The 26,960-nt window shown below is 44.7% G+C and overlaps 1 protein-coding gene across 10 annotated transcripts in view; it reads right to left on the bottom strand.

Annotated features, from left to right (window-relative positions):
• SEMA5A (semaphorin 5A) overlaps positions 1-26,960 on the bottom strand; it is a 465,678-nt gene that overhangs the window by 18,370 nt on the left and 420,348 nt on the right. For all 10 annotated transcript variants that reach the window (XR_006817661.1, XM_045998962.1, XM_045998963.1 and 7 more), the window contains 2 exons: positions 8,776-9,001; positions 5,511-5,729 (listed from right to left, as the gene is read on the bottom strand). Coding sequence is in view for 9 of the 10 variants with exons in the window: in XM_045998962.1 (XP_045854918.1) it covers positions 5,511-5,729; positions 8,776-9,001 (445 nt within the window). In the remaining variant the exon portion in view is untranslated. The remainder of the gene's footprint in view (positions 1-5,510; positions 5,730-8,775; positions 9,002-26,960) is intronic.

The raw sequence follows: 26,960 nt of genomic DNA, 5'->3' as shown, positions 1-26,960 counted from the left end.
AAAGCCCACATCCGCGCTGTTCGATACCATGTCCACAGAGAACAGTCCCGTCTTGTGCACTTAAGGATTTGTGAACAGGGGCCCTTGCGTGGCTCGGTCTGTCGAGCACACCCGATTCTTGGTTTTTCTCAGGTAATGATCTCGGGGTCATGAGATCCAGCTCCTTGCTGGGCTCTGCGCTCAGCATGGAGTCTGCTTGGGATTCTCTCTCTCCCTCTCCCTCTGCCCCTCCCCTTGCTCTCTCTCTCTCTCACGTAAATAAATAAATTAAAAAAATATATATTTTTAACAGGATGGTGCCCATGTTCAATACTCTTACAATAAAAAACTTAAAAACAAACCAAAGATTGAATTTTTCATTCATAATCATTTTTTTAAAATTTTTCGTTATTACTTTTTAAAGATTTTATTTATTTATTTGACAGAGACACAGCGAGAGGGAGGGGAGTAGGAGAGAGAGAAGCAGTCTTCCTGCTGAGCAGGGAGCCCGATACGGGGCTTAATCCCACGACAGTGGGATCACGATCTGAGCCAAAGGCAGATGCTTAACAGCTGAGCCGCACAGGTGCCCCTCATTCATAATCATTCTATAATCAAGCAGCAGTAATAGTCACATACTAGGAAGCCAGTAAGCTGATGTCTAGAACCTACCTTGTGATATTTCAGATAGTATTCACTCCTATCCACATTTCAACTAATATTCCAAATATTACCTCATCTAGTCTGATCAATGCCACTCACCCATACATACCACTGTTGCCTTGGTATCGGGAAAAATTCCCCTGGCACAGTCCTGTTAATTGGTTATCAGAGTGCAGTCCTTGTTCGAAGTGCGAACAGTTTGAGGGCACATGTGTAACAGAACCCAGTTGCTAGAACACTCCCACCTGCCAGTTTAAACCATTAAGATCGCATCTACCGGTATCAATTTCAACTGCCACTTCGTTGTCCTAAGGGATATTTTCAGAACTGGGGGAAGAGATGCTTCCAGTACAAAGGGAAATCAGAGGAGAATTCCGGCCACTTTACTCCCTCAGGTAGTGGCGCTGTTCTGCAATCGCCCGACGTCCCCAGACCAGCTCGACCCCACTCCTCCCCTCCTGCCCCCAGACCAGCTTGACCCCACTCCTCCTCTCATGCCCCCCGAACGCTGTGCTCCCATCACAGACCACCGCCTCCTCTTGGAGCACAGACGGACTCTGGATGCAAGGGGGACGGTGCTTTGTACGGGATGAAAAATGATCCTGAATACTGAAGAAGGAAGGCTGAAGTATTTCCCAAATAGAAAGTGCGGAGTAGGAGAAGCTCACAATATTGCCTCCACTGCCAGGGAGCCTGCAGAGCGCGGGAGGGAAACGGGAACTTGGAAGCCAAGGAAAGAAAACGAGCCAGCCACCATGCGAGGCACCGAAGCCTCCTAGCCCGCCGCGTGAACGATGCGGGACTAACACGATAGCCGCACTGGTGGAAATAACAGCTCACACATCTCACCACCACCACGGGGGGTTCCAGAAATATGGGACTGAAGCACAGAGGCGTGAGGACGCAGAGGCAATGCGTGGGGGGCGGGACCAGCAGGCTGAGCCCAGGACCCGGCACTGTTTAGGGTTTTGCCTAACTCTGATCACCCCGTCATTACAAGTCCAACGGGAATCTCCTCCTGGCCCAGAAAGACCAGTTCAGGGAAAGATCAGACACATGCATCAAACTCAGATCCATGTTTCCTGCAAGGATCAAGGCAATTAATTAAAGGGGATTATTACTGATCAAGTGAAATTCACAGATTAGGTCACTTGATAGAGGAGGATGAGAACTCCTGCTCTGGCTGACTGCTCCACCCACCACAGCAAAACAAGAATGACGGCCCCAGAAAGTACGATTACTAGCAATCTGAAGAGCAGAGCAGAATGAAATGATTAATGTCTGAATGTCAGGCATCCTGGGGGCTGGCAGAGACATGAAGTCTTGCCTTCCCAGTGCTCCGGGACGTCAGTGTACGTGACACTGTTTCCTCAGAGTCCCAAGGCCTGGCCACACAGGTCTCCACTGTAGGACAGCCGTGCTCTGGACTCAGAAATTTCCTGCACCAGCTGCCCTCTCCCCACCAAGCAGCCTTGGCGCTCCTTCTGGACAGAACCTAAGTCTTAGGATCCTTTTATGGCACTTACAGTTTACAAAACAGAGCATAAACTTGAGGACTTCATGAAGAGAAAGGCACGGAGCCTTCTCGACTCATCACGGATGTCTAACACGTTCTCTACAGAACACACAGCTGCCCCGACTCATCCTTTTCATTCAGAGTCTGCGCCTCCATTAGACTGTCACTCATTCTGCCTCCTCCCTCATACTTACGACTCCCATATATACATATAATTTTACTTGAACTTGAATATTGCTCAGGAACAGAGAACTACCTTTGTCTCCACTTTGTAGGCCAAGGTCTAGAATCCTTAGTTATGAGACAAACATGGATTGAAAAAAAGGAGTGAAGAAAGACCAAGCTATTTCTCAATGTTGGAGGAAAATTATGTAGGTGAAGTTACGAGCAGATCAACCCACGTAAGGGGAAAAAGAATCATTTCAACAGGATCTCTACTTCAAACCCTTATGGCAGCTCACTATATAAATTGGGATTGGAGATCAAATTTTTCATTGATTGATTTTATGTTCACCTAGCCTCAGATTTATTTTCAAATCCAGTCATAAGGAGAAAACTAGTTTTTAAATAAGATGCAGTGCCCATTTGTAACTGTTCTTTATGGACCTAATAGAACTGAGTCAATTCGCAGGGAGGAGAAGGTCCTAAATGAGGTAAAAATAGCCCTATTACTGGCAGAGCAGCTTAGCACCCACATCCCTGAACGGTTCCAACCCCTCCTTGCCAAGTTACATCCTATCATGCATTTAGGAATTTTCTAGAAGGTGGGAGAGAAGATAGAATTCATCCAACTCAGTTCCCTGAACTGGCCCATTCCCGAGAGGAAAGTGACAGGGGCCACTCTAAATATTTCCACAACCCTCTATGGAATCTTGGCTTTCAGAAAGAAAATGAGGATGGAGCTATTTCAAGACATGAAGGTTACATATACACGATATTGGCTTGACCATGAAATCAACTCAAATAGAAACAGCCACCAGGTCACGTGTGTCTCTGAGGCCGGTCTGAGTCTTGCACTCAAGACCCGAAGCGGCCTCCACGCATGGAGGAGTCTGCATGTTCTGCTGACAGTGATGAGGTCACATGTCTGGAGCCTGGGGACGCGGGGGTGGATGGAGGGATCCTGACATTCCCTTGTCACTCTCCCCGTTAGGTTTATAACACGGATCCTGATCTAATGATGTCACCACCAAACTCTCTCCCAGTGCCAGGGAGGAATGCTACTCTCCGTGCTGGGGCTGTGGGAAAGAGCTGGTTCTGTGACCTTTCCCAGCCCCTCCACATCACTTGGCTGGGAGAGTCAAGCGTCGGAGGGAAGAGTCTCCTGAGGCTGGAGAAATTCAGGCAGAGTCGGCCTAGGGGAAGCGTAGCAGTCATGGGAGCAGGGGCATTATTGGGCTCCTTGCCGCAAAGCTGAGAACTATGTATTTTCAGTTTAATGTACATTAATTCATCCATCCATCCAACGATCTATCCACCCACCAATTCACCCACCACCCACCCATCCGTCATCCATCCACCCATCCACCATCCATTATCCACACATCTTCTAGTCATCCTCCCACCCATTCATCCATCACCCATCCATCTTTCACCTGTCTGCCCATTCACCTATATTCACCCACTAAGTCATTCACCACCATCCATCCATCATCCATGCACCCGTCCATCCATCCACCAATCCAACCATCACCACTCAGCTACCTGCCCAACCATCCATCCATCATCCATGCACCCATCCATCCATCCACCAATCCAACCATCACCACTCATCTGCCTGCCCATCCTTCATCTACCCGTCTTTCCACCTATCTAGCCACCCACCAGTTCACTCACCATCCATCTGCCCGTACACCTACCACCCACCCATCCACCCGTCACCCATCCATCCATCTACTCATCCATTCACCCATCCAACAAATACTCACTGGGTACTGCCGCAAGCCAGTTCCTTGCTTAAGGAGCTCCAAAACTTATTTGTACCTACTGAAAAAGATGCTATGCTCACAGGTTTCTGGACCTTTAAAAACACTGGACCTGGTGTTTGGAATGACACACCGCCCCCGGTATTCTTATTCCCCTTGTCTATTTGGCCAACTCCTGTCTGGCCCTCAGAACCCAGCTCAGGGGCAGCCTGATCAGGGTAGCTGCCATGGCTCCGGCTCAGTGGGTCCTTGGCTGGTGTAGCCACTATGCCTGGTCAGCAGCCCAACAGCCAGTGACCATCCAGGGTCGACATTATTCACAGGATGTCTCCTCACGAACTCTCGGTTCCTTTCTGCCCTGGACCATATCGCTGCGTCCACACACACCCTGGTGCCCGTGGGCGAGCCAAAATTGTTTGCTGACAAAGTTGAACAAAGGAAGGAAGGAAGACCGAGTAACCCAGTGCTTGTTCTCTTGTCCTTCCGTGAACGATCGCTGATGGCTGTCCCATGCGTGCCAGCCTGTGCAGGGAGCTGGGGGCACTACCGTGAGTGGGACCGTCATGGAGGTCCCTGATATTCTGGAACCGTGATGAGGCAGAGTCCGAGGCAACGTGCAGAGCCCTAGACAGTGCTCGGGTGGCCGTGAGGCATGGATGAGGGAGCCTCTCGTTATGGGAAGATCAGGTGTTGCTGAGTCAGGTGCCGGGGCTGCTCCCAGGGCTCAGCAGGAGGAGCACAGAGAGGGCCAGCGCGCTGACGACGACAGCCAGCCTCAGGACTGTGTGTGCACGCAGCGTCCTGTCCAGGAAGACGGACGCTCTTTAAGCTGATTTCCTAGCTCTGTGCTCATTTCAGAACCCCTGGAATGAAATGTCTCCGGAGGAAGACCCAGGCAACACAGCCTCTGGCCACCTCCAAGAGAAAAGAGCGTGTGTTTAGAGAGCAGAACTCAGGACAAAATGGAGCCCTGCTGACTGAGCACACGAGGGCCACCAGTGGGTCACTCTTGATACCTGTCACTCTGGAGGAGGACACAGTGGTATGAAGGGAGGGCAGTCCTGGAGGGCTGGGCCCATCAGTTTGGGAGGAGGCCAGCCTCCAGCTTCGAGGACACAACCCGTCTCTCCGCTGCACCGCTGGGCCCACTGCTCCATCAGGCAGGATGCCAAGGGCCGGGGAGCCCCCCAGGGGCTCACGAGAATGTGTTAGTTTCTTTAAAATCAGCAAAAATAAATGAATATAGCCCAGCCTAGGTTATAGATGTCTCTTTACCAAGGCAGGCAGAAAATACAATCTGTGACTTTACACTAAAATGTTTAAGCTCAAGCACAAAGCCCGGGAAGTCGAGCAAACCTCCCCAAATTAGAAGGTCATCCAGGGCCCTTGAATTTCCAGATGTTTCCCAGATTGCTCAATCCACTCACCTGGGCAGGGCAAAATGTTGCACTCCTGGTATTCCAGGGATGGGCCCAGGCACGGCATGCCCCCGTACTTGGGCTCGGGGTTGTTGCAAACACGCTTCCGGCTCCGAATGCCCCTGCTGCAGTCACGGCTACACTGTGACCACGACGTCCAGGCTGACCAGGCCCCGTTGACGGTGTGGGCGGAGAACCTCCCAGCGCGCAGTAAATCCCCAGAAAGACCTGCCAACGAGACGGCCGAGTGCGGCTCTGTTAGCAGTTCTGAGAGTACCCGGAGCCCCCCAGCCTTCCCTCTCTCTCAGCTGCCTGCTTCGTTCTGCACCTACACTCCCCAGATCGGCTGCATATTTTTCCTACTTCGGAAGAAAGGAACTGCAGGTGAATGATGATCTGTGACTCAAGCTCCCTTGTCCGCGGCTGCTTTTACATAGCGGGATGCAACCAAGAACTTGACTGGTGAATGTGGTCACATCCTCACGCAAGTAATAGGTCTTGGGTTGGTAGGTCACTCGTTTTAATGAGAAACTTCTTACAAAGGAAACACAACTTCCTCACTTCCCTCGGGAGTTCTAGAGCATTCTAGAACAAGACAGGAGGTGAGGCTCACCGTGGGGGACATGCAGCTGCAGAGAGGAAAGTGTGGCTCGAACAGTTTCCTCAACCCGTCCCTCGCCCTGTGAGCCTTTCCACAGGGAATTCGGCTGGTGAAAGACGCAGAGCTCACCCCTTCCCGATCAGGCCCCGGAGACGGGGTCCATCAGGAACCCCGCAGGGGGCAGAGTCCATGACCCGGAAATGAAGACGTCCCTGAATGACTGTGCCAAGGGGTTTGGGCCCCCGTGAAGTGTGGGGCCCGGTTACTCGCAGCTGGGTTGCCCCAGGTGCCCGCATGGCTGCAGAAGCAGTAGCCACAGTCGGGAGCTGTCTTGGAAGGAACCGGCTCCAGTCCTTCCCGTGTGTCTGATCTGTTCTGAGCTCTCCACGCTCACTAAGACGTTTCATGAGCCACAGCCAAAATGCCTGTTGGCTGTGATGAAAATGGCTACTCACTGGCAATATTAGCAAACACTCTTGAACCGTGGCAATGTGACGCGGGTTTAACAGGAAACTTTTGAGACGCCCGGGTGGCTCAGTCGTTCCAGCATCTGCCTTTGGCTCAGGCCATGATCCCAGGGTTGTGGAATTGAGTCCTGTATCTGCCTCCTTGCCTTGTCAGGGAGTCTACAGCTCCCTCTGTTTGTGCACACACTTTCTCTCTCTCTCTCTCTCTCCTCCCAAATAAATAAATAAACAACTTTATTTATTAAAAAAAAAAAAAAAACAGCTCTCAAAGTATGCCACGAAGTTCTGGGGAAGCGACTATCATTGAAAACAAACATCAGCTTTGGTTTTGTGTGTCTCTGAGAATAAAAGGGTAAAAAAATGTATGTTCAGAAAAGACAATGACAGTCCTGTGTGGAGAAACATTGACACTCATTGTCTCTTCTTCACTTTGGTGTGGTAAGAAATAAGACAGTTCACTACCTGCTCTGAAATGAGAAAGTTAAGTGCATGAATTGGAGACAGGGTTACCAGGACTTGGAAATAAAATAGAGGGAGCCCAGTTAAATCTGAATTTCAGATGAACAACGAGGAATGTTTCAGGGTAAGTATGTCCCAAATATTGCATGGGGCATACTTATCCTAGAACAGATTCATGGGGCATACTTATACTAAAAAAAAAAAAATCTGAGAAATATCTGAAATTCATCTTTAACTGGGAATTTTGTATCTTATGGCACAATCCCAATGTGAGATGAAAAGACTGTCCCTTGCAGAACGTAGATCTTTACGATGGGCCCTCAGTATCCTCTTGGTATTCCAGCATATGTCTTTTCTTCTTACCGAAGCAGTATTTGACAACATGAGTAGGAATGAAGATCATGTTGCTTGACTTTCTGCACGTATAGGTGTTTGCTTTGTTGGAACTGTAGACGTAGTCCCACAAAACTTTTCCCTAAGCAGAATTTTTTTTTTTCAAAAAGTGATGAATAAGCTTGTATACAGTTGCTGAACTACAGTGATCAGAATGGTCTGAGGTCCGGAGATGGTCATGGTCAGGACCTACAACTAGGAGTGGCTCTTGGTGGCAATGGCCAGGCCTCCAAGCTCGCAGGCTGGCAGACCCCTGCTGCCCCTGCTGCCCAGCAGCTCCCCAGAGGAGGCAGGGAGATCGGAGACAGGAGTGCCGCTGCTCCACACAAGAGCTCCCCTCCGGCAAGGCAGGAGGACGCTGATCACACCCCCGTGAATTTATCCTACCCACGGCAGCCCGACGTGGTAGCTCGCTACCTCTGTGCTCAATAAGGCCACCCACTCTGGGGCCAAGGAGCCGTCTCTAAAAGTGACACAGATGGTGACTGTACTTTCCATGTCACATTCATGTCGGGAGAATAAGACAGAATCAGAAATACAAAGGCGCCGAGAAATGTTCCCGGTGGTCTAGTGCACGATGGTACTCTCACTGTTCTCAACACATCGTGCGCCGAGAACCACCTGTGAACACCTATCTTCTTTTTAGAATTGGAAAGCTCCTGTTAAAGTGGGTGAGAGGGACAGAAGAGATGAAGAAGAAAGAAGAAGTGGAGATTTGGGTGAATGACAAGGCTCACCCTCTTTCCTGCAGTACAGAAGCTGAGCTCCAGGGGGAGCAAGTGAGTTATGGAGGAGAGATGCCAGTTAAGTCACAGGACCAGATAGGGTGCGTCTCCTAGTCTACCTTAGAGTTGTCCCTTCCTCATCCACATGGTACTGCAGGGATGAAAAGGACAGAGGAATCTCAAAGACTATGAAAGGATTCTCACATGGTGAACTTTTGAGCAGAAAGATCCCTCTACAGACAGACGCTCTTTGTCTTGGTCCAGCTCAGGGAGAATTAAAGCAAAAGCTTATTTGCAGCTTACATGTTGGGGGGCCAGAAGATTTATGGAAGACCACTGAGCCTTCCTCAAGATATTTCCTGATCTTAAATCTCCCACCAACTATCCTGGATTGCTAATGGATAGAGTGTTACTGTGAGGGCTGAATTCACAGGACCACCTCGGTACAGATGTCTTTCTCATCAACTGGCTCTCAAGCCGGTTCTGAACGAGTGGGGGTCATTGTCAGAAAGATGGCGCCAGAAACAGTCAGAAGGAGAACATCCCCTCCCCTCTCCCTCCTCGGACCTTAGAGTTGGGATCAAACACCCCTCTGCGGGAAGGGGGTAGGTCCTGGGGGGGCCGCTCACCGTCCGTGGAACAGCCGCTGGTTCCGTCGCTGGAGCAGTAGCGCATCTCGATTCTCTGCCTCCCCACTTCCAGCAGGTTTGGGTCAGGCAGGCGGGCTTTGCAGGTATAGCGGAACCGTTGCTCGTAGTGGCCCCCGTTGTCCGAGATGTTGACGGGCGTCCAGGGCGTCCAGGGCGTGGTCTTCTTCAGCTCGGGGCACGGGTTGGTGTTGCAAGGCTGGTACTCCTGGGCGAGAAGATGGCATGTGCTTATGGTGCAAGCATCAGCGGAGACCCGCACCCACGCCTCCTCCCTTTCCTGGAAGACGGGGCTCTCTGAACCTCATGTCCCGACACCCATCTGTTACTCTACAGTCAAAGACACAGTGCTGTTTAGCTGGGGCTTTAAGAGCCTGCTCAGCGTTCAGGTCGACTGCAGGAGGAACCTGCAGTTTCTCCTGCGTCAACAAGGAGAATGAAACAATACATGTAACCAGATGCAAAGAAGAATGGTGAGTCCATAAAGAGCCCCTTCCTCTGCGTTTGTGAGTAACCCAAACTGCTGACTGCTCGATGTGAAGCTTAAGTGTTTTTTAAAAAAGGCTAAAAGTTATGGAGCCAAACATTTTATCTTGGACAACATAATACTCAGTTTAAATTCAATGAGTATTTTAAGCTCTGGGATGGCAGACTGTAAGTGTTAAGAGTAGGAGAGTCTCCAAATAACACAGAGAGTACAGAGTAACTTCTAGTGTGTAACTTTTCACAACATTCCCTGGTTAGTCCCTGGACAGCATTTCTCAGTTTCTCGTCCTTTCCCTCGCCACAGATTCCTCCCCGGCAAGCACAGGTGGGGGCGTCCCGGTTACTGAGCAGCATACGTTTGAAGGTCTGGCAAATGGGGCATGTGTGAGGTGGGGGTGTGTGTGTATGGAACTGATTAAGGTTCTTAAACATTTATTTGTCAAGAATTCTAAACATGGCATCTCCATAAAAAAGCACCACGTATGAAGGGTACAAGGTTTGACCTTGGACATAGCACCGTTCATTCTTCCATTGGACAATAAATTTGTTTCGTTAGAGGGAAACCCACAACATATGATGCACCCATTATGACCATACTTAAAAATGATTTTTATTGATGTTAAACATATATACCAAGTAAGTGTTAAGTAGCCCTCTAAGCTTTTTTATGGAAAAGAGAAACATTCTTTCTTTCTCCGTATCTTGTAGTTAAATATTTGCATATTTAGTCCCTAGTTCTAACAACCAGAATTTTCCAGGATCAGGCATTATCCATTGACTGTGCCTATGGAAGGAGAGGGTTTGGCCCTTTACTCTCTCCATCCCTGTGTCTGCAACACTGATGAGGACTTCCCGTCTCCCACCATCTTAATGCAATTACATTGTCCCCTACGTTACATCAAAATCCTGTGTTTGCACTCATAACTAGGGGCACAACATCCACAGCTGGGGGATGTGATAAACCGATGGGCTCACTAGTCTTACCCAGGTCCCTCGCACACCAAGGTTCCTGGGGGTGGTCGTTCAGATTCTGTGAATCCATCACCAATTCATCTCCCCTCCCATCGGGGATGTAGGCACAGTAAGAACTGTCCTTGTGGGTTTTTGCTTTGAAGGAATACTCCTTTACTATGACAGTCGTGTGTTTCCAGTAGGAGAGAGAGTGGCCATGTGTCCACACCGCCAGCCCTATCTGGAAGCCTATTAACATAGTATTTTGTCAGTAATCCAGTTACTATAGCTATTTTTCTCTACTAGTAGTCCAATTAAAAAGAAATTCCTAAGTAACAAAACCTAGGAGAGTTCCTCCTGGTGGTGACATCACAAGCTTTCAGCAGGAATTATGGAAAGTGGTCACAACTGCTTCTCTGATTTCATATCTTCTCACCATTCCTTCCCCATCCACATCGGTCTGCCTTCTCTCCACCCCAACACATACCAGGAAGATTGATGACTCCATTCCCCTTTGTTTACAGCATCTTTTATTATGATATTATTTGGATGCTGCCTCCCAAATGGAAAATAAAATAGTCCCAATGAATGCCATAAACCCAATCGTGTGAAAAACCAGGCAGAACACGCATGAGCCCTCTCATCTTCTCTTGAAACGGAGGCCACACGATAGGAATGAAATAAACCTATGTCTGGGGTCTTTCAGGTTTATACCGTGATGGCACCGCCATCCCCGGGTTGAAAATGCCAGATGCCACCATCCTCCCCTTCATCATCTCAGCCTGGCAGGACACGTGGCCAGGGCTCGTGGCTGAAACTGACTTGGAACACACGTGGTTTACGGACCCCTGCTTAAAAATGGCAGGTGTTTGAGCACTGACAAGCCCGTCAGTGAGATCCCCCGTCTTAAGAAACAAACGTAGAAGATGCTCCCAGTGACTCTCCGCTTCCGTACACGAGAAATGCCACCTTTTCTATGGAGGTGAAATTTCATTTTTTGAAATACATGAACAGCAAATATATTTTAAAGCTGGCTCAAGGGGCTGAGTTGGTCTCTGTGGGCTGGTGACATGTCCCGTGAGGCAGAGATGGGCACGGCTCAAGGATACAGATCGATTTGGGCTTATTAGCCCTAGCCTCTGGTAACAAAGTTTTTCTTCCGTGTATTGTCTTTTCATCATTATGAAGCCTACCTCAAGACTCAGAACTTCCCTTTCATCTGCTTCTTGAGGTTTGATTGTGATGCATTCATTTAAAATATCAAATTACAGGGACCACTGGGTAGGCTCAGTGGGTTAAGCATCTGCCTTAGACTTGGGTTGTGATCCCAAGGTCCTGGGATTGAGCCCTGCATCAGGTTCCCTGCTCAGCAGGGAGTCTGCTTCTCCCTCTTCCACTCTCCCTGCTTGTGTTCCCTCCCTTGCTGTGTCTGCATCAAATAAATAAATAAAATCTAAAATAAATAAATAAAATATCAAGTAACGAAATGCTGAGAAATGGTATGACCAATCAGTTTGCTATCAGTGACCCAAATTATGAAGTGATTTGATTCAGTGGTAAGTCGTTCTACGGCTCAGCCGAATCTGGACGCGACAATATCCTGATGACCCACCGGAGTCACTACCCGACTTTGGATCATTATAGTTAATGCTAAAGATAGAAATTATTTTCAAAGAAATTTCAGGGACTAGTAACTATTACTTGTCACATAAGATTCCTAATATTCAGGTGGAAAATATTAGGTGACAATGGTTACTAATACCAGTTCCACTTCTGGGTATACAGCTGAGGAATCTGAAATCAGGACCCTGGAGTGGTATCTACACTCCCCTGTTCATCGCAGCATTACTCACAGCAGCCAAAGAATGGCGGCAAAGCAGGTGTCCGTCAACAGATGAATGGATAAGCAAGATGCAGTATGTGTGCAAACATAATACATAATATACATACAGTGGATAATAATAATATACAATATATACTATATACTATATATATATATACTATATACTATACTATATATACTATATATATATACTATAATATATACCACTCAACCATACTGTATATATATATACCACTATATATTATAATATATACCACTCATATATATATATATATATACTATATATATATATATATATATATACTATATATATATACTATAATATATACCACTCAACCATAAAAAGGAAGAAAATCTTCCCATGGATCCAGGCTTTTATGCTCAGGTTACATTATTTGGGTCTTATGGGGACCTCTAGGCTAACTGCCAGTGATAAAAGTTATTTTCCTCTGGATACATTTCATTCTAGAACATTCTCTGGCTTTCCTGAAGAACGAAGGAGGAGCACAGTTACCAGGTTGTCGGTCATCCTATATTTAAATTCCGTTTCCCTACAGGCACACACGGGCAGTGTCATGATACTCCACGCAACCTGCGAAGGAACACAGCACCCAAGCTTGGAGGTCGTCCCCGCTTCTTCCCAGGACAAATGATTCCTATATTCATCACAGGGTGGTTATGAAGGTCAAATGAAATTATTAATAGACAAACACTTTGTAAACCATGAGAAGCTCTAGGAATGTAAGTCATTGTTATTACTCTATGAGGAGGCCAAAGTCTAATGGGATATTCTGTCCCATTTCACTTCTCTTGATACCAAGTCACTGAGAAAATGCTGAAGCAAAGAACTGATCCCAAATCCCAAGTACTATTTTCAATTTATTTCGGCAGATTGGTCCAACATTACCACTTAGAATGAAAATCTCTTGTTTGGTCCCTGAAAAATCCCTGCAATAAGTGGAAAGAGTAAATGATATTTTCTGTATAAAGAAAAGAAAGAGGGGCACATGGGTGGCTCAGTGGGTTAAGCCTCTGGCTTTGGCTCGTCAAGATCTCAGGGTCCTGGGATCGAGTCCCGCATCAGGCTCTCTGCTCAGTGGGGAGCCTGCTTCCCCCTCTCTCTCTGCCTGCCTCTCTGCCTACTTGTGATCTCTCTGCTAAATAAATAAATAAATACTATTTAAAAAAAAAAAAAAAGAAAGAAAGAAAGAGCAGATGGGAAGTCCAGAGGGATTCTCTCACCACTGCTTAGCTTAGGCCCTCGGCAAATATCTGTTGAAATACCCACTTCACCCACCATCAGCTCGTGTTCCAGTGACATCATAAACGTGAAGGGCGGTCGGGGCAGCAAGCTCTCATCTAAGAAGAGCCAAGTATGCTCGTGGAGAAGGCTGTTCTACCCAGCAGCTGGAGATCGGCACCTCTGGCAGGAGAAGCCAGAGAGAGCAAGCTGGACCCCAGAACGTGGAACACGGAGGCAGGCACACCATTGTCCCCGACTGCCATTGCCAAAATGGAGACGGTTCATGAAAGACAGCAAATGGGCCCCAAATGCTGGCTGGGTGTGAAGGAATCAAGGATTTTCTGAAGCCTCTTGGGTGAGGAAACAGAGCATAAAAGCCTTGTCTGGAGTAAAAACTCACGTGTGAAAATGACCTTCTTTTAAAAAAACAATTCACCAGGAGGCACCTGTGTGGCTCAGTGCGTTAAACATCTGCCTTCAGCTCAGGTCATGACTCCAGGCTCTTGGGATCCAGCCCCCCATGGAGCCCTGCATAGGGCTCCCTGATCGGCAGGGAGCCTGCTTCTCTATCTCCCTCTGCCTGACGCTCTCTCTGCTTGTCTCTCTCTCTCACTCTGTCAAATAAATAAATACAATCTTTAAATTAAATTTTAAAAAAATCTACCATTTGCAACAACTTGGATGGACCTTGAGGACATTATGCTAAGTAAAACGAATCTAGGCGAGAAAGACAAATTCTGCTGCGATCACTTCTACATCCAATCTGAAAAGGAGACTCAGAGAAACATAGAGTGTGGTTGTTACCAGGGGTTGGGGCAGGGGTAGGAACAGTGGTGAGGTAATGGCCAAAGGGTACAAACTTCCAGTCATGAGGGTAACAAATTTGGGGATCTAATGGATGACATAGCGATTATAGCTAATAATATTGTAGCATGTAACTGAAGATGCCTAAGAAAGATGTTAGATGTTTTCACCTCAAAACAGAAATGGTAACAATGTGATGGGACGGAGCTGGTAGTTAATACTAGCGGTGATGATTTTGCAATATATAAATGGATCAAATCAACATGAGATACATTTTAAACTCACAGAAAGTGATGTATCAATTATTTCTGGAAAAAAATGAAGCTGGAAAATATAAGATATAAATAATAAAAAATTTTAAAAATTTTTAATAAATTAAAATATATAAAAATAAATAAAGGAAACCATCAGTGCAAGGAGACAATATAAGCAGAAGGTCGAGAACAACAAAAAACCCTGAAACTTATTAAAGCAATTTTGCACAATTCTCCAAATAGGTTCCCCATGTATTCTCTGTCCCGGTCAACAGTAAGAGAACCATCCATTTCAAGTTTAACCCAGGGGCGCCTGGGTGGCTCAGTCCGCTGTGTGTCTGTCTTTTGCTTTCAGCTCGGGTCATGATCTCAGGTCCCGAGATGGAGCCCCACATCGGGTTCTGTGCTGAGCGTGGAGTCTGTTTTGAGATTCTCTCTCCCTCTGCCCGCCCCCCGAAATAAAAAAAGAAATAAATCTTAACAAAATAATAATAATAACGTTTAACCTTGGAGCTGGGAAGTACCTGTAGAAATAGACTCTGGGGTCCATTCCCTCCTCCCGTCTATATTGGTCCTTTCCTAATTCAGGGCACTGTCACCTCAGGCCTGGTTCATAGAATCAAAGCATGAATTTCACTGAAATTTGTCTATCTGTAAGCCTGCTTTCACCCACAGACTGCAAGTTTGTCAAGGGCCAGAATTTTGTCACATTTAATTTACATTACCAATCTTAAGTATAGTATTTTTTTTTTTTTTTGGTGAATGTATAAATCATACTGATCAATTCACAAATAAGTGCATTCCGAGGGGATGTGCATAAACTTGGGGAACAAATTCAGGTGGTTAAGATGGACTCTGTGTTTTGCTGCTTATTTTTCCTTTGAACAATACTGAAATACCTACGTTCCGCAGGTTGAACGTAAAACAGATGGTGACAAGTCAAGCAAAATTTTGACAGTGTGTGCGCAGCACAAACTATGAACACGACCCTTACGCTCACGTCATCAATAGCTGAATACAGGAACTCAATTTTCTCTCACAGGGAATACTTATGGTTTTTGCATGCATCTATCAAGTTCTCTTTCTGCATCAAAGGTTGTCCTGTTGAGACAGAAAGCCATTCTGCACAAGACGAATAAGGAAGAAATGCCGTTGTGTTTGCAATGGGCCAGAGTGCTCCATCAAGGGCACAGAAGCAGGCCTGTGGCCCCTGACAACTGGGGCAAACAGCAAAAATTGACACGAAGTCCTGGAAACGAGCTTCGTGGTACCCAGTAAGGAAGAGAAGTGAAAGAGATGTGATGGGTGCAGATCGCTAAGTCACAGAATGACTTCTGCTTCCGACCAAGATGGAGTAACAGAAACAGCATTAGCCCTCTCCCCCAAAATAACTTTAAAAAACGTATGGAACAACAGTTCTTAAAACATCGGACGCTGGGCAATGATCGCCAAGGGAGGGGAAACATGAGGCGAGCCCCCCAAGTGACCCAGCCTACAACCTTGATGAGGGTTCCAGGCCCTGGTCGGGGAAGGAGGAACCAGGCTTGTAGACTAGAGACTGAGGAGACAGAGCTGAGAAGGGGAGGAAACCAAAGGGGTTGGGGTTCTCAGACGGAGAGAGATGCGCAGAGGGAACGCCAGGGTTACGCAGACATCCCATCTCAACTATTCAGTTGGGAGCAAATCTGTGATATGCAGGAAAACCACAAGAGTAGGGAAAAGACCCACCTGCAAAGATCAAAGGGAACAGTGCACATCCCTCACACAGGCCAGGCGCAGTGCTCACTCCTAAGAGCCAGAGTGAACAACCTCACAATTCACCGAGCATTAGTTAAGGACCAAGAAGGGTCTTGCTTCTGCAGTGGGAAAAATCATCCCAAACTCTGTTCCAGTCTCAATTAACAATGCCTAAAGCAAAAGCCGGAATGTTCATTCTGGTTTCACACAACTTGATCATGCTCTGAAGGAAAGCTCTCACTTAATTTCAGGAACACAAAAGTGTGTCCAAGACACCCCAAAGGAAAAAAATCACATTGTCTTGAACGTAATTTAGAATGACCAGATATGCAAAGAAGCTGCTGAAAAACACGAGGTCTTATGAGGCGAAAAAGCAGTTCAACTGAAATTGGCCCACAAATGACAAAGATGACAGAATTTGTAGTCAAGAAAATTAACGTGGTTGTGCTAACTGCGTTCCATGTGTTCGAGCAGCTAGAAGACGGAACACGGACGTAGAGGCAGGGAGGACCCAAGGAGGAAGTAAAATCGACCGCACACAACATTTCCAGAGAAGTGAAAGGAGAGATCACATCTCAGGTCATTCTATGAGGCCCGCTCTAATCCGGAATCAGAGCCAGACAAAGACATTACAAAAAAGAAAACTGCATGTGACTATGTACCATGGACGTAGACACAAAAATTCTTGACACTATTTTAATAAGCAAAGCTCCAAACTGTAGAAAAAGTTTAATAACTGTAGAAAGGGATTAAGTGGGGATTCTGTTGGGGACGCTCAGTTGCACTAACCTTTGAAATTTGATCAGTGTAATTCACCATTTATTAACAGTCTAGAAAGTAAACCTGTATGATCAGTTCAATAGATGAAAAATGTCATTTGATAAGATTCAAAATTCCTTAGAGAAACTTTTCATCAACTATGAAAATAAAAAAAATTCTCCAGATCTGATGGACATGTATTAAAAATATATAAGCAACATCTTACTTAATGGCTAAAGCCTGCATGCTTTCATCCCAAGATCAGAAACAAGACGAGCATATCTGCCCCTTCTGCTTATAGTCAATACTCTACTGACAGTTCTCTCTCACACAGCTGGGAAAGAAACAGAATTAAAAGTCATTTATAATGACAAAGAAAAAGTAATTATCTTTTTATTCACAAACATTGTGATTGTATATGTAGAAAATACTATGGGATCTATCAGAAAGATGCTAGAAGTAATGTTAGTTTATCAAGACTTCAGAATACAAGATCAATAGAACACATTAATTTCACTCCTACATACTAGCAAAGAACAATCAGATATTGAAAGAATGGCATTGACAGTAGCATCAAAAATATGAAACACTTAGCAATACCTCTCACAAAATGTATTCTTGACTTTATACTAAAAGAACACCAAATCCCTTCAATGATCTATAGAATCAATGCAATCTGAATCACAATTCGAGAAGACTTTTTTGGGAGAAAATATTGACAAGCTGGTTCTAAAATTCATGCAGAAATTAAAAAAAATATCTAGAATATCCAGAACATTTTGGAAAGGAAGAACAGAGCTGGAGGACATCCACAACCTGACTTTAAGACTCATTCTAGAACTACAATAGCATTCTGTGGTGTCAGCATCAAGATAGAAAGACTGAGCAACGGAATTCTGGACTGGAAAGTCCAGAAATAGACCCACACATATATGGTTTACTCAGTTTTGATGAGGGAGCAAAGGCAATGCAGCAGAGAAAGTAGAGACTTTTCCGCAAATGGAGCCGTAGCCATTGGATAGCCGTCTGTGCAAAGAAGACTTTTGAAAGATAACTTACTCCCTGCTTGGTAACAGACTCAGATGGATCATAGACCAACTATCTAAAGCCCATAAAACCTCTAGAAGAAAACCTAGAAGAATCTCTCCATGAGCTTCAGTCAAGCAAAGATTTCCTAGCTACAATGCTAAAAACATTACTCAGATAAGAGAAACAAAGACAATTGGAATTATTCAAAATGGGGAACTTCTGTTCTTTGAGAGGAACCCTGCAGAGAGAGAGGCAAGCCACACCCTGAGAAAGAATATTTGCAAATCAGATAAAAGACTCATGTCCTTTATATGTTTTAAAAATTAAAATTCAACAATAAAAAAACTTAATAGAAAAACTGTCAAGGATAGCAATAGACACGTCACAGGAGAAGACAGATGAAAAAAAAGCGTATATAAAGATTCTCAACATTATTCGTTAGAAAAAAGAAAATCAAAACCATAGGGAAAATACCACATACCTAACAGAATGGCTAAAGTAAACAGAAAACCCAAACCTGACACCACGAAATGTTGGTGACCTTGCGAGGACCAGGAACCCCTCTCCTACTCTGCTGGTAGATATGAAGCATGGCACAATCCCTTTGAAACTATTTGACACTTTCTTAATAAATGAAACACACACTTACCACATGACCTTGCCATCTTCTTCCTAGATATTTACTCCCCAAAAAGAGAAAGTAAATGTCCACCCATATACTGGTACATGGACATTCTTAAGTTTTACTGGTAATAGCCCAAAATAGAACCACCCATATGCCTATCTATCAGCAGGTGATTAACTAAACGAGTCATCTTATATCCATAGAAGGGGATCCTAGTCAGCAGTAAAAAGAAATGAATTGTTGATATGTACGACATAAAAGAATCTGAAAATAATGCCCAGTGAAAGAAGCTGGCTGAATGAATGACTCCATTCACATAAAATGATGGAAACGGAAACTAACGTAGAACCAGAAAGATCAGTGGTTGCCTGGGCCCGGGCAGGTGTAGGAGGGAGGGGTTAAAAAAGGTACAAGGAAACTCCAGGGTTGATAGACGTGTTCATTAACTTGATGGTGACATGGTTTCATGGATGAACACAGTTGTCAAAATGAGTCAAATTTTATATTTAAATGGGCAGTTTATTGTATGCAGACCATACCTCACTAAAACTATTAAAGGTGATATGTCCACAGGAAAACCAGTCTTTCTCATAAGCGGTGGTTACCTAGCTGACTTGAAGCGAGCCTCAAAACAACGGTGTGTGCACCCACGTGCACACATTAAAACCACAGTTCTGTTTCCATAGCATTCACGCTGGAGTACTGGCAACTGAACGGACGTGACCAGTGAGAATTTGTAGACGAATGCTTTATGAATGCAAAACGGGCACCATGGAGCCCAACGGCACCTGCCGCCATACACATCTCCAAAATGCAACTTTCTATCCACAACCAGTGTAGCAACTCCTCTCACAGCACCCATACACACATGCGTCTCAACCGCAAGCTTTTATGATCTTATTTCTCTTACCACGAGTTTCTTTAGCTGTGGTGCATTTTCAATGCGCACGAGTTAAAATCATCTTCCATGGTATTTGGGTAAGTTGTGGAGTCACCGGAGGGCTTGGTGAAAGAGCCTGGCCCCAAGGCCAGCTTCTTACTCTCTAACCAAGGTCAGATGGTACGTGTATCTTACTGATAACAAATCTGTCGCCACCTGGGAAGTGTGCTAGTCCATTGGGGCTGCTACAGGGAAACACCACAGATGAGGATGCACTCCCCTCAGCTCTGGAGCCTAGGAGCCTGACATCAGGGGGTTAGCATCATTGGGTGAGGGCCTCCTTCTGGGTTACAGACTTCTCTTGCGTCCTTGCATGGCGGAAAGGGTAAGCTACGTGTGTCTGGGACCTCTTTTGTAAGGACGCTAATCCCATCCATAAGGGTGCCACCATCCTGACCTAATCACCTCCCAAAGGTCTCACCTTCTAACACCATCCCGTTAGGCATTAGGTTTTCAACACATGAGTTCTGGGAGGGGACACCGACATTGAGCCTACAGAACGTCTGCCAAAAAATGGCAAATCACGGGTTACACAAGGTGATCACAAGACACTGTACACATTTCGGACTCCGCAGCTGGGTTTTGGGTTAGTCCCTTGGCCTCCAATAATCGTGTGTACACTTGAATCGGTTTCAGAGAAGGTGGAAAATTTGACCCCAAGGCTAACTGACAGTCTGCACCAGCTTCCGTTCAGAGAGGCTGATGATTTAGGGGTTTTTATGAATATTCCTCATTTCTTCGATTACTATTCCCAGTTATCAAAAGCTCAGTGAAATAAAAATGGCATGTTTTAAATTTTTTTTAAAGGTTTTTTTTTAATTTATTTGACAGAGAGAGATCACAAGTAGATAGAGAGGCAGGCAGAGAAAGAGAGAGAAGCAGGCTCCCTGCTGAGCAGAGAGCCCGATGCGGGACTCGATCCCAGGAGAGATCATGACCTGAGCTGAAGGCAGTGACTTAACCCACTGAGCCACCCAGGCGCCCCAAAAATGGCATGTTTTAAAACGTGAGAGAAACACTGGGACACGAAGTATATTTTAAAGTAGGAAATTGCATCGTTCCAGGCAGAAGCTGCTTGCATTTCAGCGAGTTTCCTGAATGTAGCTACAGCTCTCTCAGAAACCTTTAGAGTCCCAATTGTTCGCCTGGGGTCTCCCAGCCTGCGAGTTTCTCCAGGGTAGAGCCTGGGGTTGATGTGACTTTCTTCCGCACTGGGGGACTGGCATTATCTCTGGCTCTGAGGAAGAAGAGGGCTGGGCTGCCCAAGCTGGGCTTTCGAATGTGTGCATTCACTTTCAATAAGCCCTCATTCTGCATGTTTTTTTGTTTGTTTGGTTGGTTTTGTTTTAAGTGCAGAAAAGCAAGCAAATATTCCTGTGCTGTCTTACTAAAAAAGATATGTGTTTGTGCATGCACCAGATTGTGTGTGTGTGTGTGTGTGTGTGTGTGTAAATGGAGCTGGCTTTCCTCCTTACACATTATTTTAGGCATTCTTTTTTATAACACTGTAGAAAGCCCAAGAGAATAAGAAAATCAGCAGTGTCGTTGGGAATCGTTATTACAGAGGCTGTGATTTGTGGGCAGGCTATAAACTTACAACTCAAATGAGAAGATCCATTTACTTATTTTATTCTCTCACTGTAATGCCTTTAAATTCGTCGTCTCTGAGAGCGAACATCAAGAATTCAGACAGCTTTTTTTTTTGGCAAATACAGTGCAATGAGAGGAAAAACTACTTTTAGCTAGAAGTGAAAACCTATCATTGGGAAGAGATCTCCTTCCCAAATCAACAACTGAAAGGGGTGACCTGGAGCAAAGGCGTCCGTCCTTCCCCTGCACCCCTTCATTGTTGTTGTAACGCCTGCTCTCTGCTTATTCAAGTGGCAAAATTTGTAAAGCTACCTCACAAAGACCCAGAGTACTCAGCTCTCTCGTGCACTTCATCAGGCATAGGGATTGTGTGTTCAGGTCCCAAGAGTAGGGTCGTCCTCCTTGGAGCCTTGGGAATTGCCTGGTCCATTTTTCCATGAGTCACCTGCACTCTGATACGTCAATCACAGCACAGTTACAGTCTGAAGAGCACTGTGACGGTAGGCACCCAACATTCCCATCACCTGATGTCATGCCCTGTGTATCCCCTCCTCGTGAGTGTGGACAGGCTTCGTGAAGCTGATGGGATAGCGACTCTCCTGATAAGATCTCTCTCTCTCTTTTTTAAAGATTTTATTTATTTGACAGACAGAGATCACAAGTAGGCAGAGCGGCAGGCAGAGAGAGAGGGAAGCAGGTTCCCTGCTGAGCAGAGAGTCCGATGCGGAGCTCGATCCCAGGACCCTGGGATCATGACCTGAGCTGAAGGCAGAGCCTTTAACCCACTGAGCCACCCAGGGGCCCCGATGAGTTCTCTCTTAACCAAGACAGTCTTGTAGTGGACAAAAGAGAGATTTGCCTGCCGTTCTTCAACAACTGGAGAACTTGAAGGAGGACCCCGCCTCGGAAAGGTTGGCAGTTGCAGCCAACACCTTGATTTCAGCCTAAAACTCTGAGAGGAGGAGTCAGTTAAACCGGGCCTGGACACCCAGGCCACGGAACTGTGAAATCATTAATCGTGTTATATTAAGCCACTAAATTTGCGTTCATTTGTTACACAGCAACAGAAAACCCATACACACGTATGTAAGCATGCATTTATTTGGTATTTGTACACGAGAAGGAATCTATTCCATGACCCTGCTTTTCCCCCCTAATTCTCCAAGGATTCAGTTTAATACAGGATTCAAATGAAGTTGAGTTTTCTTAATCTGATCTCTGATCTCCCAGGGCAAGAAATTGGAAGGATTAGATTCCTTCATGGAAAACTCATTATCTTCCTGCTATGATATTCTTCTAATTTTTTTCTTATAGAAAGTTTTGGCTCAAAGTTTTTTAAAAAAGTGACCATTGTTTCTTATTAATAATACCTAGGAAAGTCAAGATGTGAATAAGGGACCTGCAGGCTATGTACTGAGTTGAGGTTGGTTGTTACAACTCATGTTTTATTAAAGATGCCTGATACCATCCAGAGTTAATTTTCAGTCTGCTTTATAGAATTGCGACAGAATATTCCTGTGTTGACAATCAGATTGTACTTCAATTTCACCAATTCCATTAAAGCTGTAGAGTCAGTGAAAATCCACTATGCTTGAGAGAAATATATTGGGTTAATGCCTTTTGCGTTAAGGGCATAAACAGAATTTAAAAGGGTGTTCTACGCATTCTGCAAATGAGCTTTTCCCCAAGTGTGTCTCTGTAGGACGCAGATGGGTGCCACAGAGAAAACCGTGTGCTGTCAAGCAAGAGAGAGGCCATGGGTTCAACAAAGTTAAATGAGTTTCTTCAAGGCAGGAGTGATGAGAGCTCATTTTGGGAAGCAGAACTAAGGGGAGCACACATTACCAAACACAGCTGGGGGAGAAGCTACCTGTAATCAAAGAAGTTCTCAAAGTTAAGAGCAATTTCATCATTTATGATTGATTCTGCAATTGACTTCATTGATTCAAAACTGAAACTAGGGAAGTCGCCCCTCTGCCAAACTTAACTAGGATTTTAAAGACCGGGGATGCAGTCTTGTGTTCATAAAATCTTAAGCCCATTTGCCTCTATGCTCTAAAAAGTCATCTAAAATATCCCCTTCCCTCAAGACCTTTGGCAGGTGGCTCTCCAGTAAGTGTATCATGATAGAGGGAGCTGGCCTGTCATTAGTTACACTCCTCAAGCAACTTCTTCTCTGAGTTCATTTATACGTGGGCTGGTCAGGTTTTATTGTGAAATCCTCTTCACTTCCAAGTTCATGTCTCTATGTGATAATCAGGACCACCAGGTCCGTCCAGGGGGTCTACTCCTTTCAATCCCTGAATCTAGTACCTTAGCACTCTCATCTGTAAAGTGGGCATATAAAGACACATCGTGATGATTGGGGAATGTTAATGAGATAATACATTTACAGAGCTTAGCAGGGAGCCTGGATTGTGAGGCATCTTTGGCACAAAGGCCCGGCACTGAAAATGGGTTGCAGAACATGAAAATAGTAGGAGTTCTTCAAAGCTGGTCAGGATAAAGAACATGAAAATATTAGAGGCTCTCCAAAGTTGGTCATTAGCAATTAAGAAATCATCCTCTCTCAGTGTGGATGGTCTCAGTAACTCATAATTATCCTAGCAGGTCATACTCAGGGGAATGGATTTATCTAACTAGTAAAACAAGTTTAGGTTTAACTTCCATCCAAGTTTCCATGTATATACATCATTTCACTCCCTCTGTCATGTGATCATCTAGTGGAAAATTGTCTTCAAAATTTGTTCCTATCTGAGTCTCCATAAAGTTGGCTTTTTATCAGTTCATGTTCCTTAAATAATCAGCTAAGATGTCATCCCCTAAAAAGTAGAACATAAAGTAAGAACATTCATCTAATCTAAAATCATTACATCATGAGTGATACATTCGAAACATTCACTGCTAGGGCCAAAGTCCTTCCGTCATTTCATCTCACCAGTATGGAAATTGAACACTTGGGTGTTGTTGGGGCTCTCCAAGCTGGGAGATTATTAATGGGCCTGGGAAATGGAAAACATGTCCTATCAGCATCTTTGGCTAATAATTTAAATCACAAGGGACTGTATTATCATTACCATTATTATTGTTTTACTCTTCTTTTGGCCAATTTACTGTGGGAAAGTAATTAGTTCCTCAAATAAAGATCCTTAAATGACTTTCTGTTTATAATTCAGATTGTTTAATTAGAGTTCTATTATCTGCTGAATATTTCCTGCGAAAACTTATGGTTAATGACCTACATATCTTAATTACAACATTTATATTTTTGAAATTAAGAGTCACAGTAATACTGTCCAAATGACCTTTTCCATTAACAGGGTAGTTATGAAAATAGAAGTATCATGTTATCCATTCACCCATCCTCTGGCTCATCCATTCATCCATCTTTCCATAATCCCTGTTGGGGCAGTTATGCCGTGTACAAAGATGCTAGGTTACAGCTTTGAGATTTTAGATGTTGCTGGTGAAACAAACAGGGGACGTCCAAGGGAAACACCCATAAGAAGTTAAGCCCACACCAACTACGTGTTATGGGAATTAAGATGCAGAGGGAAATAATCGGAAATAACAAGAGCGTCTAGTAACCAACTGCATTACGGCCAATCCCACCGGCCACTCAGCCTGGGATTCTGTGTATGACTGACCCATTCCATGGCAAGGGGTGCTGGCCTCACAATCACAGTACCAGAGCAGGGACACAGTCAACACTTCAGATGCCTTGAGTAACCAATTCTGGCTAAATTATCCATGCCCTAATAGTAGAATGTCACTGCTAATGCAAAACAAAATGAAAAACCAAATACAATCTTGGCTGCCTTAAGAAAAGTTTAATGTCTTGATCACAGAAAATAAAAAGACTCACTAGTTAAAATATAAGTTGTCCAAACATCGGGTTTTTATCCTTATTTTTTTCTTAATGCAATTTAAAGTTTTTGTGCCTCAGTTTTATAAATGTTTAAAATATATGCACAGGTCCCTGCAATAATTCTAATGGAAAGAGTAAAGTACAAGGAGGGTGTGCCAAGGACATGTGGTCACAGGTTATGGTCACTTTCATTCCAAGATCCAAGGCCTGGGTGGGCTTCCTGTCCTCCGTCATCATTCTATTGCCTTTCCTCCCCAAACTGGGAGCAACTGTCACAAGAAACCCCCCAGTCTCCCAGTAAAAGAGATGCCTTTCCCATCTGAGGATAAAGGCTTTGTCCTTTCCTGCTAGAATCACCATTCTAGCACAGTAACACAAACATACAGTGGCTTTAATAGGATCCTTCCCAACTAAATTGTCACAAAAGGGAATATTCCATCTAAATGAAGTGACATCATAAAACAATAATTTGTCTAAGACCACTACTGACAGAGTTATTTCTAAGATTTATACCTTTGTCTTTCAGATCTTAATTTAATGGCTTCGTGATTTCTTGGGGTTATAATTAGATTTACTCATTACTGACATACTTTTGATGTAGTAGACTATATACATATATTTTACCATAGCCTGAAAACATTTCTCACATCTGCTTATATTTTGTTTATTTTTCTTACCTGTGACCAAGTTTTAGGCCACAATTCTGCTACGTTCTATGCCCCACTTCTCAAGGGCCTCTCTCTACTTCTGTCTCTGTGACAGATGGAGACCTGATGGCCTGGCTTACCTGAGCACGTACCAAGAGAACTGTAAGACCTTGTGAAGACAATGGAGTCTCTGCCACAAGCCTGGACAGCCAAATGCCTCCAACTCACCTTCTTCCTAAACCGGGCCTGGCTCCCGGCCACGTGCTTCAACGTGGCTGCTCGGCCACGAAGGACGACTGCGGAGGCATTAAACATTCACGATGTTGAAACCAAACTTACAAGTTAAACACTTCTAGACTCGAATATACTTAACATATGGTGATGACATGGAACAGCTGATTAATCTGGAAGTGTCCCATAAAAAATAATCGTCCAAATCAATGTTTAAAGACTAGGCAACACTGTGGGTTTTCATCTGCCTAAATATGATTAGGAAATCATTCTGCTGGAAATTCCTAAAATATAAAATGGTGATTACGTCAGGAAGTAAGTAGATTTCTCCCAACTCCATATTTTAAACTGCAGGTATGCATTTCTCCGGAATCATGCTGCACACCCATTCCTTAGCTTTTAGCCACTCAAACCCTCCCCCCTTATTGGTGCTAGAAACACACTTATATAGGAAAATATAAAAACTCATGATGGAGGTCACTTACGTGGAAGTTACTTGAAAGTTATCGGAGCCACCAAATGCAGATGCAATGCTATCATTCTAGAAGGTTGCTTCTTTAATAAGGAAGGGGTGTTTCTTATTCAAAGCCATCATCCAGGCCCAGGGAGAATGCCCCAGTTAAAATAGTTAGAATTCTGTACCGCGGATGATTTTAAAATTCATTTTCTTATTCTAGGAAATATCGCAAAATTAAAGCAAGAGTATTGCCTGCTTTCTGCTTCCATTTCTATTCATTTAGGCAAGAAAATTCTACAGCTTGGCAGAATAAAAATGTCTGTCCTCCAGAATATGACTAACACATCTCTAAATTGTTGGACTTTCTTACAAATAGAAGTATACAGAATAAAAAAAAAATAAGTGATACGTTGGGGTGAATGTAGACATCTACGTTTTCTCTTACACTGTGACAGGAATAATTTTAGTTTTCTTCTTTTAGAATGTTAAAGGTTTGTTAGCTTTATTGCGCCACAAAATGTCCCAATTCATGCTCAGACAGAACATTTCCAGCAGAGGAGGGAGATGTCAGGTTGGTTCACCCACGTGGGCAGGCAAGAGTGACAGCGGCAGCTGGAAACCTAAATATCTCTTTATTATCTCTAATATATACTTACATATAAAATATATATAATTCCACAAAATGGCAATCAAATTAGTATGC

Source organism: Meles meles, chromosome 3, assembly GCF_922984935.1.
Source record: "Meles meles chromosome 3, mMelMel3.1 paternal haplotype, whole genome shotgun sequence".
NCBI lineage: Eukaryota > Metazoa > Chordata > Mammalia > Carnivora > Mustelidae > Meles > Meles meles.
The sequence above is the reverse complement of the archived record's forward strand: the minus strand, read 5'-3'. Positions and strand labels throughout refer to the sequence as shown.